The sequence below is a fragment of the Abrus precatorius genome, unplaced genomic scaffold (genome assembly GCF_003935025.1).
Source record: "Abrus precatorius isolate BTA unplaced genomic scaffold, Abrus_2018 Scaffold11, whole genome shotgun sequence".
NCBI classification, from domain to species: domain Eukaryota; kingdom Viridiplantae; phylum Streptophyta; class Magnoliopsida; order Fabales; family Fabaceae; genus Abrus; species Abrus precatorius.
Genome location: NW_020874303.1, coordinates 28561115 through 28573932, shown reverse-complemented (window position 1 = coordinate 28573932; position 12818 = coordinate 28561115). Strand labels below are relative to the sequence as shown.

Sequence of the window (12818 nt, the reverse complement as noted above, 5' to 3'; positions counted from 1 at the left end):
CTATTTAATGTCTTAATATTTTGTGTTTTAAAAAAATACATTATTAGGATATTTGGGATAATGAATTAAAAGAAACCGTTTGAGGAGCAGTGTGCCTTTGCAATTGGTGAGCGGTGGTGACGTGGCTCCGCTGTGAAATGGAAACGGCCACATAACAAAGTTGTCGGGCTGACAAGTTGCAAGCAAAATCAAAATCTCTCTCTCTCTCTCTCTCTCTCTCTCTCTCTCTCTCAGGTTAGGGTTTCTCTTTGGCTCTGAAAAACTCTACACAATGCCGCTTCCTTCCAAATCCCTCGAAAGCGAGGAGTGGGGAACACCCACCAACAACCTATGGGTCGGCAATTTGCCGCCGGAGGTCACCGACTCCGATATTATGGAGCTCTTCGCTCCATTCGGCGCTCTCGATACTCTCATCTCCTATTCCTCTCGCACTTTTGCCTTCGTCTTCTTAAGGCGACTCGAAGATGCCAAGGCCGCCAAAACCACTTTGCAGGGCGCTTTTCTGCGCGGAATTCACATCAGAATCGAATTCGCTAGACCGGTTTGTCCTCTTTCCTTTTGATTTCGCAATGCGGCTTTAATTTAATTTATAATAATGATAATAATAAATTCGTGGTTTCAGCCAAAGCCGTGTAAACAGCTATGGGTGGGTGGTGTTAGCCCTTCTATCACGAAGGAAGAATTGGAAACTGAATTTCGTAGATTTGGTAAGATTGAGGATTTTAAGCTCTTCAGAGACCGCAACACTGCATGCGTTGAGTTTCTCAACTTGGATGATGCTACTCGGGCCGTGAAAATCATGAACGGGAAGCGTTTGGGTGGAGACCAAATTTGTGTAGACTTCCTTCGATCACAATCTACTAAAAGAGTAATATAAATATATATTTTTTAAATTTTATTTTAAGAATAATTTGTTTCTTCTCTTTATCTTGTTTATTTAATTACCTCTTATGCTACAAGCGTCCTGATATGCCTCGTGGTTGCGTCTATAACGTATTCTCCATGACATCAGCTTAGTGGGAAGTGGTTGTTTTAAAATTATCCAGAATGGGGATGCTGCTTTTCGTATATAGTCAATGTAAAAGGGTGTTAAGTTCAAGATTCTAGTACCTAGGATTGAGCGGGGGTATAGACACATTAAATGTCAGATTGCCAAATGAATCATAATATCCTACCTAAAATACATATGCAGGGAGATAGAGAGTTAATATTTATACTCCTATTTGAAATTGCATGAGATCACAAATCAAGTGAAAAACAGAGGAATTACGCAGCTAAACCAGAAACAAATCAAAACTGCTAGCCATTTGCTGGGTGTTAATCATAAAAAAGTCGAAGGAAAGTAGAGAAAAGGGCCTACAGTTTGCCAATCACCACCCCAGTATAAACTGACGTGTCCACATATCAAAGCGACCAAGAAGGGAAGTCTGAACACCAAGTCACTGGTCAGAATGGAGGGGTTGAGTGAGAGACATGGTAGAATGGGAGGAGGGATTGACCCATAGATGCCCAAATGAAGTCAAATGGGGCTTGTGGTATTTAGCTTTTGGGCTTGGGTTTTCCCCCTCTATTAATCATGGGTATCACACCACCTCTAATGGTGGGTTGCTTGATAGGTCAAGATTGTCCAGCTTACCCACATCCACAAGCTAGATTGAAAATCTAACCTAAAACCCTCCATGTTTGGTTGATGTGCAGGTTGGGTTGAAGATTGTAACATTGCATGATAATACAAATTAAATCACGATATTTACAGCCTTGATTCCATATCTCAGTAGTTTTTCTGAAATCTTTGTAATTATCAAAAAGGACTTTGGTTACTTTTAATTTAAAGCTTAGTATGATTAATTCAATGGTGTTTTTTGGATGTGATGAGCGTATAAGCTTTATTCTATTTCTTTGGCTTTAATATTTTTCATATAGAAATTGGTGGATTAGGTAGTTTCGTTATAAAACTTTCTAAACTTTAGTTACTGATTATTTTTTCTATTAAGTTTATGCTTTTCTGCCTATTATTCTTGTGTAGCTAATGTTTCCTTTGCTGATTTCTATAGGATCTTTTGGTGGATTATGGGCAGTTTCAGGCTAGACCACAGGTTAGAGCCTCCCAAACCTAACTACGTGTGTTTTGTGTTAGTCCCAAACCTTTCACGAGGAACTTTATTACCATTCCTTCTAAAATTCTTTCTTGTGTCACAGCATTCACAACCTCCAATCGGGAGAAATGGTCAACCCAGTAATGTTTTGTGGATAGGTTTTCCTCCTTCTTTTCAGATTGATGAACAAATGCTTCACAATGCTATGATTTTGTTTGGTGAAATTGAGAGAATCAAGAGTTTTCCTTCTAGACATTATTCATTTGTTGAGTTCAGAAGCGTTGATGAAGCTCGGCGTGCGAAAGAGGGTCTTCAAGGACGGCTTTTTAATGATCCTCGGATAACGATTATGTATTCAAGCAGTGAGATGGCACCTGGCAAAGATTATCCTGGCATTTATCCTGGGAGTAAAGGGACTATATCTGATGGATTAGTTAACGAGCATCCACTTCGACCACTACAAATTGATGCATTTGGTCATAATCGTCCTATTGTTCCAAATAATTTTCCTGGACAACTGCCACCAGGGGGTGTTGTTGGACCCAATGCCCCAATGCGATCTTTTGGTTCTCAAGGTCTTGAACCTCTTATCTCTGGTCCTGAGTTTAATGAGATGGGTACACACACCAAATTTCAGGATGGTAGCTCTAAAAGTCTTACGGGTCCAAACTGGAAAAGGCCATCTCCACCTGCCTCAGGAATGCTTCCATCTCCTATGCCTGGTATTCAGCCGCCTTCAAGATCCACCTCTGGTGCATGGGATGTACTTGACATAAACCAAGTTCAGAGAGATTCTAAACGCTCAAGGATAGATGGTGCTTTGCACATTGGTGATACTCCATTTCCTTTAAGGAATATAGATGACCGTGGATTAGGGCTTGAACAAACTTTTGCAATTGATCCAGTTATTGATGGAGTTGGTTCTGGTCCTAAGAGTCACCTTGGTGCAGTGGGCAGTAGAATCACCTCTGGAGTGCCTGGTTCTGTTCAGCCAGATATTGATCATATATGGCGTGGAATTATTGCAAAAGGGGGAACTCCTGTTTGTCGAGCTAGATGCGTGCCTATTGGAAAAGGGATAGGGACTGATCTGTGAGTATAATTTTCCCTTTTCTTAAATGTCTCAGTCAAATTTTGGAAATTCAAGGGAGGATGAAGGAAATAGTAATAATTCTTAGGATGAGATTTTTTGCCCCTTCATCTTGTTAGCTTCTTTTGCATTTGCATTTTTCCTCATTGCTAGCAAGGTCTTTCATGCAGCATATGATTTTTCCTTTACAGATTGTTTCTTTACTGTGGAAAATATTTGCCTTAAATGATTTTTTATTGTTCCGTGCTGCATGCTAGCTTTTCTGTTATATATCTTTATTCTTCCTGCTTGTCATTGGGAAGCACAGTGAGTTTAATGTTCTTGCATTTTGTTTAACAAGTTGTCATTTTTTTTTCATGGAAAAATGCAGTTTAGTAAGCATGCTTCTTTTGACAGTTTGCTTTTGTTCTGCATATTATTTTATCTGCATTGAATCTATGAGTATTGTCATTATATTGTTTCTATTTTTTTTAATGTCCTTAGATGAAAATACTTAGTTTTATATAACTTCCAAATTTTGGTTTTGCTTTTGTTTGTTGATTTGATGGTTTAAGGCATGTTTGGGTTGCAAACCCTGGTTTAGCCCCAACCCGGGGGGGGGGGGGGAGTCCACTTTTACTCAGACCATGGTCTGTGACCCAAAATCATGTTCAAGCACAACTCAATCATGATTTTTCCAAACATGTTATTTTTCGATGACACAGTTTACACTCAAACTGAAGTTTGGGACTGTGCTAACTGCAATCCAGATAGACACTTAATATTTTGGTAGGGCCTTGGATGACAAATTATTTTGAGAGCAATTGCTAATGGAGAAATATCACTTTATTCACTTTATGCCCCCTTTTTTTTGTTATACCTGTTTAGTGTTTTTATGTCCTGCTTCTAGTTTTTCAGGGTACTATTTTGCTGCTATAATTATAGTTTGTTCTGTGCTTTTGCTGCAGTCCTGATGTTGTTGATTGCGCTGCTAGGACAGGATTGGACATGCTAACAAAACACTATGCTGATGCAATCGGCTTTGATGTTGTTTTCTTTCTCCCTGATAGTGAAGAGGATTTTGCTTCATACACTGAATTCCTTCGCTACCTCAAAGCAAAAAACCGTGCTGGTGTTGCCAAGTTTGTTGATAACACCACTTTATTTTTGGTACCACCTTCAGATTTCTTGACCAATGTTTTGAAAGTCACTGGACCTGAACGTTTATATGGCGTGGTTCTGAAATTTCCTTCAGTTCCAAGTAGCACTCCAATGCAACAAGCAATGCATTTGCCTTCACCCTCTACCCAGTATATGCAGCAGATTCCCCCTTCACAAGCTGACTATGGTTCAATCTCTGTAAAGGAGGAACAGGTTTTACCAATGGATTATAACAGATTGATACATGAGGATTCTAAGCTTCTTCCAAAACCACTTCATCCAGCTACAAATGGCCCCTCTTCAATTCATTCTGTTCCTCCTGATTATACTCCTACAAAAACTGTCTCTGCATCCCAAACTGGAGTTACATTAACACCTGAACTTATTGCAACCTTAACTTCTTTACTCCCAGCAACCACGCAATCATCTGCCACTGACGGTGCAAAGACAGCAGTTGGTCCCTCTGCTGTGAAGCCACCATTTCCTCCTGGTGCACCTAATGATGGAAATCAATCTCATTTGTGGAAACAGGATCATCATATTGCAGATCCACCTAATCATCCCCCTCAACAGTTTGGGAGTATGTATAACATTCCCAATGCTCAATATCAGCCCTATCCACCTGCATTTACTCCTGACCACTCTGCTCAAGTGGTTTATGGCGGTTCTCATTTCCAAGATTCTGGTTCCAGTTTGCAACAACTAGGTACTGTTTCATCTACGCCCATGAACAATTTCATCATACCTCCACAAAATGGACAGGTAGCTGCATCCCCTCAAGTCAGTCAGCCATATCAGGTTGAAGTCTCCCACAACACCCAGAAAGGCTTTGGAATGGTTCAGGGAACAGATGCCTCTGTTTTATCTAGTTCTAAGGCATTCCAACAACCTAATTTTATACCCTCATCTAATCAAATTTCCAGTGCTGCTTCACAGCAACAAAATTTGACACCCTATCCAGTAGACAATGTTAACACAGAGCCTCCAAATCAGCAACTTCAACCTGCTTTATTTGGGGTTGGCCAGGCCATGTCAGAATTGGAAGCTGATAAGAACCAGAGATACCAGTCAACACTACAGTTTGCTGCCAACCTTCTCTTTCAGATACAACAACAACAAACACAAGGAGGGCATGGGCCAGGAAATCATCAATAAAAATTGTTTTCCGTATGTAAATATCATATGACTAATTCTTTTAAATGGGGAAATCCTTTACATCATATTAATTTCTAAAATTAGGTTGAACATTTTCTTTACATCTAGGGGCTGTTATCATATTGTATTATTTTCCCAAATCATTTCATCCTATGCGTTTAAACGATACTGCTTTTGACTTGTTTCATGGCTCTTAGCTGCATATCATCTGAAAACCATCTAGACTATCTAGTAATATGAGATATATGTAAGCTTTTAGTGTGAATTAAATTAAGCAGTTGTTGGCTAATGTCAATGTGAGGAACTTTTGTGATCCAGTTCTGTGAGGGTCCTTTGGAACAGTTTACCTTCTTTGGGGGGTTGGGGACTTGGGGAGGGGGATGTTTGAAGAGAAAGTCAAGGTTTTAACGGGTAGATTTTGTAGGCAAATTTTTGTAAGTTTGCTGGGTGTTTCCTTTGGTAGGTTTCATAGTCACTTGGTTATTAGACTGGATGTTCTTTGTTACTGCTTTTTGGCATGTTTATTTACAATGTAACAGTGTTATCAAATTGCAACCATGGCAGTGGTATGGCAGGCGGATTTTCAGCAAGACACCATATATATGAGCTATGGCATGGTGGGTTTCTTGTGGCGGGTTATTGTGCTTGCCATTCACATGATGGACTGGAACCCAGAAAGGGGGAAAGAGAGAGTGGTGAATTGTGGGTTGTGGGAAAATGCCAGGGTTGGACAGAAATGACAATGACAAGCATTGGTTCAGTGGCTGGAAATGAAAGTAGGTGCTTCTTTTCATCAACACGGGGGTCACACAAAGTGTTTTGCATGAAACAGAAACCCTATCTGTTTCTCAAGAATAAAAGGCTGAGCATGAAAATGCTCAAAAATATTGTTGAAAACTGTAAAAACGGGATAAAGATGTTATTTTTTCCCTGTACAGGATATCAGCTGCAACGGCTGTGGTCTATTGGATTGGGAATTTGGGATAGTGTTTTGAGGTTACAATCGCAACCTTTGCTTTACGAAATTGCAATTCATGATGTTATTGAAGTTTTGTAGTGCTTTAAGGCCACAATATTTTGTAGGGCTACACCTTTTTCTGTTTCAAGTCCTTTTCACCTCCCTCCCTCATTTAGGATAATCCACCTGTGAGCTTGACATGCTATTATTATTATTGTGATTTTAAACTATATTTATGGTAAAACTTGCGTTCCAAAATAAGGTTATTGGGTTCCAGAAAAAAAAAAGGATTTGTGTCTTTTTGTAGTAATTAAATAGAAATTTGGCAGACATGCTATTCCACTATAGGATACCAGTAAGTTGTATTTGAATTGCTGTATTTAGGTACAGGTGAAACTGAGTGCACATACATCCATGGGTATTGTATGTATCTAGTCTCACATTGTAAAAAGTTTCTGTTAAAAAATTGGCCATTTACCATTAAAACTATGTAACTCATTTCCTTGTGCTCTATTTTCTTCTCATATATTATGAACTGGAAACTTTCCACATTTAATCCTAATTGATATGAGGTATTTACCTTCAAATGTAAATGGAATTTCACTCACTGTAGTGACATTTGTTTACTTCATTACAATATTTAGGAATGTTGGCTTTGATAGTTCCTTTCTTTGTTTGTCTCAGCTGTAGATTTTGCTGGTTACTGTTATAACAAGTAGTCTGTTAATGTTACCTGGAATGCTGCTTGCTAAGCCTACTTGTTCCTCTCCCTCATCATCTTGGTTATTAGCTTGGATTGTGACACAGTCATCTCACCAACAGTTGGAAAGCCTTGTCCAGGTATGTTGAGGGAATTGGCTGTGTTATGTTTCTAATGAAGTAAATTTCTGTTCATGGAAATCGTTTATGCTATTTTGTAGCCTGTTATATATGGTGTGTAGATTTTATTTAATTCCTAGTATATATGGGTAATGGCTATGTGCTTTAGCTTTCATATTTTGGATAAATATTAAGTCTAGGACACAATTTATTATAGTGGAAATTTTAAGTGTTTAGGACTGGTATTTTTCTCTCCAAGGATCTAAGGAAATCCATCTGTTGAAATTATGGGGGTTTTTGGTGTTTGAGGGTGGAAGAGAGATACAAGAGAATGAAATCCTAAATTGATGTTTAACTGTGATGTATTACAATGCGTTAATATATGTTTTCATAAAATTTCTAGTACTAACTACCCATTATACTAATCATAATCCTAAATAATTAGGAAATAAATCATGACAAGATAAGGAAATATGGTAAACTAATCCTTAGAGATAAAAGTGAAACAGGGACGGAAATTAATCCTAGGGGATGATAATAGGATCTGATAAAGATTTTTCTTCTTTCAATATTCTTGCACTCCCCCTCAAGTTAAAGCTTAATAAGTTTTTAGTTTGTTACTGATAAACCCTTTAAATAAAAGGAATCTAACAATATAACTTAAGATTGTGCAATGATGGAACATGATTATTCTGAGACTATTGTGGGGCAACTAATTCTCTTAGTTAGTTAATCTGCGGGGACAGACTCATATCTTTAAAGCTGGGAGGGCAAGCAGATGTCTCTGGGAAAGCCCTGGAGTTGACAATTTGACACTTGACACTCTTGGTAAAGCTGTAGGGCTAGATCAACTGTGTTGCGAAAGCAGCATGGCCTGGCTCAACTTTAGGAAAGCAGTGTGGCCAGAGCCAGACTAATGTCTCTACTCACATAATGTACAATTCAAACTAAGAAGAGGAGGTCATGGGTCAATGAGAAGAGAAAGAAAAAGAACCAAACAATGATGAAAATGCTAGAAAAGGTCACAGAAGGCAAAATGCAGGAAATTAAAATACAAAGGGAAACATGAGAGGTTAAGGCACACTAGAGATGTCACATTGATGGGAGAAACCAAAGAAGGAGATGCCCAAAATAAGTAAAAACGGTCAGAAGAGGATAACTTGTTGGAAGGAAAAACACAATGGAAGCAAAAATGCCAGAGGATATTGTAAGGTTTGACACACAGAGAGACAATTAATTTGAAAAAAGAATCATGAAAATAAAGTTGAACTCATCATTTTATGAAACTTAACAATGGAGTAAGAGGATGGAAAATGGGTTATGTGGGGGATGGTAGTGGTACTACTCTGATATCATATTGAAATTATGTGGGTTTAGGTATTGATGGAGGAAGATAAAGTAGAATGAAATGGAACAGTAAATTAATATTTTCTGGGATCTATTACTATGAGTTGATATGTTCATAAAGCCCATTGTTCCACCCTTATTTATATTACTAATCATAATACTAACCGGAGGGGGCGGGGGGAATCATTATAAGATAGGAAATATGTAACTAATCCTAAGAGATAACAAGGGAAATAGGAAATAGTTTGCACTTGCTCTTCAATCCCCTCTGACATTATGTTTTAGGTTAAAAGCAATTACTGTTTTTGCAATTTGCTGTCAATTAATCTGTTCAATTTTAGTTATTGTTGTGTGATTGGTTAGGAATCTTATTGATATGGAGAATTAACAGTATTTGGTCCTTGGGAGAATTAATAGTTTAAGGGTGTTGCTAAGGCATTGGTTAAGGAATCTATAAATAGTAAGTTTTATTAGAGATTATGCTGGAATGCCTCAAAATACATGGCAGTTTTCAACAAAACGTTTCTATTTTTTATTTCTTAACCAGTACTCTTAGGACACTAGTTAGCATTTTTCATAGTTTTTTAGTATTTATAATTCTCTCTTCATAATGTTTGTACGATACCATCCTCAGTAAAAAAAAACTATTTCATCATGTGGCTGTTTCAAATCTAGTTTCAGATATATAGATACATCAACTATGTAACAATCCCCTTGGTACACATGTATTAGAGTGCTTGCATAATGGTTCTGAGTCCTGAGAACTCTAGTACCCCAATTTGTAGTGAACCTACTTTTGCTTATATTGTGCATTAATTTTGTTAATCATTATCTTATTTCTGATTGATTAAAATAATTGTCATGATCTATCTTTCTCTCTCTTGTTATAGCTTACCTCTCAATTGGTTGTATGTATACTTAGATAGCAATATTGTGTCTTAAATATGACATATTAATTAAGTCTTGATCTTTTCTATTCTGTGATTGCATCTAATAATAACTTGAAGTGTTGTATCCCCATTATATTTTAGCGGTAGGCTTGGAGCCCTTTTTCCCCCTAGAAGGTAAATATTAGGGTTGGGGACTCATTCACTTTAACTTATTTCACTGTGAGCTGTAATTTTCCCAATGTAAAGATCTTGAATTTGATTCCAAAGATTATGTGAAGACACTTACTGATTAAATTTGTAAATATAGAGTTACCACTATTTACTGCTTTCCCCGCCAGCCATACTCAGGGATCAGTTAACAGAATTTAAAATTTCGATACCGGATTCCAAATCTGATTTTCCCCTTGTTTCTCCTATGTTTCCTTGTTATTTCTCCTCCAAATCCAGTAGGGAGAATATGCAAATTACAATTCAGGTTTGGGCTATCAAAGGGATTATGATTTGAAGATTCTTTATATTACTTCATATTGATTCCCACTGAATCTATAGCGACTGTGAATCTATCCTAATTACTCCACCAATTGGCTTTTAGGGAGTAGGTTTTTAACTGGCTAGTAGCTAACAAAAATTAGCTTCCTCAACCACCTTGTTGATATTTTGTTGTTTATTTTAGGCAGGAAACTTCAGATGAAACCTACAAAACCTCCTAACTGCACTTTCTAATATTGTGGGTAATACGTTAATATCCACATTATTGCGATAGATGTCTATGGCATGCCTTATACTCAACCTTTTAAATCCTAACATATTAAGGCAAATATCCAGTATGAGTGTATCTATTCTTAAAAAAATGTCGGCATCTGAGCACAACTTGTTTTCTCTGAAACTAAACTACTGAGAACTTATCATCAGAGCCCTAAATACCTAATTACACGCATTCTTAATAATGTTCCATCCTCTGATGGTTTGTTTGAAGTAATGTGAATAAAACAGAGCCAGAGCACATCGGTTTGCAGTTCTATCTGTAATGCTGGCTCATATGAATTCCTTCGTTATTATTGCCAGGGAAATTTTAACAGGATGACAAATTTATAAATGAAACGTAAGTACATAATATTGGTAAAGATGTTTCAGGTCCTAGATTTTACTTCGGGTTTATTCTTTTATGTTAAGCGTTTCATGTCCTGTAAAACTGGAGTCGGTTTCATTTGATCTAATTGAACGGTAGGGAAGGGGATCTTTATGTACATAAGACAAAATATTAAAATTCCCTTTTGAATAATTTTTATTTATTCGTAACTAAATATTGAGTAATTGCCAATTGATAAATTCCTTGAACAGTGATTATTTTCATGATTTCATCCTATTATTTTTATGTCTTGAGATTCAGTCTATTCTCGCTAATATTTTTTTCGCAGAAAAGCTTGATTTTGGCACCCTCAACCTAATGTGGCTGTAAGTTAAGGAATCTTGTGAAAAGAATTTTCGCAAAAATTTACTTAGAACATTTTCTGCACCCAAGGATGCCTGTAACCACACTTTACATGAAATGAAAAGAACTTTTGGTGTGTTGTCATCGTTGACATTGCAGTTGTTTCTGGTTGTGTCCCAAGGATGGGCAAGTGTTAATAGTTGTAGATGAGTGTTGAGTGCATTAGTGCCGGATACATACTAATCACCTTGTTTTTCTGCTCTGAATAATCAAGTTTTTCTGTGACACTTGACTGAATTTAAATATTCTCCATAATGCGAACTCAATATGTTTATCCCTTTTTTCACTTAAAAAAAGTCTACCAAATGAATCATATTGCCTTAAGACACCAGACAAAACACTGGGCTCAATTTAACAATCGTAAACGAATAACCTACTAATGGATAAGTTCTGACTTAAAAAATAATTGAAAGAAATACTCATCTTGTGATCATTTTTTATCTCCAAACCTCTCGTTATTTATTACGGATTTTTTCTTTTTTAGAGATCTTTATGCAGCATGACATGCGGATAGAGTATTTTTCGTTGCGTAATGAATATATGTTATAGTGATTCTGTCGTGCAGTGTTATTTTTTTTATCTGTTGCCAATGGTTCAAGAAAGATGAGAACCGATGTAATGAATTACTTGCTGCGACCGTGTGGCTGTTGCCATAATTTTTTTGCATCGAGTGGGCTGAACAATAAATCTCTGCTAATTATGTTTTATATTAATGACAATTATTAAATGGTACGAGTTTAACAATCTATTAACATTTCGACATTTTAAAAGCCGTTTGCTTGCAAACGAATGGGCAAAATATTGATTAATAATATGATTTACGTGTCCCAACCCCACAAAAATTAAATGAATGAGTTACTAACAAATGTTGACATGTTTGCAAGAATCATCAACATAGCATTCCTAATGTTTTCGTTTATTTTCTATTCTATATGGACGTGTAGGTGATTGCTGCGTGCGTCTGTAAGATCAACGTCCGCGTGATCGACATAACTAGCAATTGATGAAGTCTTTCTTTGTTAGTCATCGTTCATTCGCTTCCATTTTTACCCTCTGCTTTCTCGCCAGATCCCATTAATTTTTCATCTCAGATCTTGACTTTGTTTGGAGGGGGACTTTTCGTGCCACAGGAATTGGTAACCTACCGTGACTTCACTCTACAACGTGCTTCTGTACAAAAAAATTATTATGCGTTTCGGTGTTTAACACTTAATTCGGTCGTGGAAGCACGTGAATACAACGAAACACAACAGAATATTTTTCCAGCATTGACAAACAACAATTTTTTTAATTTAATTTTCACTTATTGCATAAACTCTCTCCAGATGAGATTACTTGAAAGTGAGATGTGTTCTATTTTACTATTATGTGTTGCTTCGATCAATTTTCTTTTATGATACTTTAATGTTACTTCAATCAACTTTCGTCTGTAATAATTTAATTAAGTGAGAAGCTTTTAATTTGATGTTCACAACAAAATTAATTGTACAAGTTAGCATTGATTTACAAAGTTTGGCCTTTTTGGAGGATTATCAAAGTTACTGTTTTATTTTTGAAAATAATCGAAATTCAAATTTTATACATCTATTGAAGTGAGAGGCTAGAGATTTTGTAAAGCTCTGATGATTATGCAGCTAAAAAAGTATCAACCTGTCTGGGTCTGTTGTAAAGATTAAAAGCTGTGATGAAAAAGCTCTCTTAAGGACAAAATTGTTTGAAAAAGGGATAGTTTGGTGCTTTTATTTTTACAGTAAATATTTTTTTTTATCAAGAGATTATGATGAAAAATCATGAGATTATTTTTTAGTATTTAGTCTATGATAAATATGAG

The 12818-nt window shown here is 36.7% G+C and overlaps 1 protein-coding gene across 14 annotated transcripts; it reads left to right on the top strand.

Annotated features, from left to right (window-relative positions):
* Nucleotides 1-75: 75 nt before the first annotated feature.
* LOC113853581 (flowering time control protein FPA-like) lies at nt 76-12459 on the top strand. 14 transcript variants are annotated; one of them, XR_003502651.1, is made up of 8 exons: nt 76-541; nt 623-868; nt 2055-2096; nt 2200-3188; nt 4134-5493; nt 6046-6477; nt 7124-7279; nt 11932-12459. XR_003502651.1 is itself a non-coding variant. In XM_027484026.1 (6 exons), exons 1-5 carry the CDS (start codon nt 272-274, stop codon nt 5479-5481), a joined length of 2895 nt encoding a protein of 964 aa, XP_027339827.1. In that variant the 5' UTR covers nt 76-271; the 3' UTR covers nt 5482-5493; nt 7124-10136. The 14 variants fall into 14 exon arrangements, 2 of the variants coding, with proteins under 2 accessions (XP_027339827.1, XP_027339828.1); XR_003502659.1 differs by lacking the exon at nt 6046-6477 and adding an exon at nt 10914-10950 and having other exon boundaries at nt 11932-12451; XR_003502658.1 differs by having other exon boundaries at nt 4134-5497; nt 11932-12364.
* Nucleotides 12460-12818: the final 359 nt, after the last annotated feature.

What these genes read in the sequence shown, in the direction of transcription:
- LOC113853581 (XM_027484026.1), top strand. Translation starts at nt 272, where the DNA reads ATGCCGCTTCCTTCCAAATCCCTCGAAAGCGAGGAGTGGGGAACACCC. An exon ending in GATCACAATCTACTAAAAGA is followed by an intron (nt 869 to 2,054) that starts GTAATATAAATA and finishes TGATTTCTATAG; the next exon opens with GATCTTTTGGTGGATTATGG. An exon ending in AGTTTCAGGCTAGACCACAG is followed by an intron (nt 2,097 to 2,199) that starts GTTAGAGCCTCC and finishes CTTGTGTCACAG; the next exon opens with CATTCACAACCTCCAATCGG.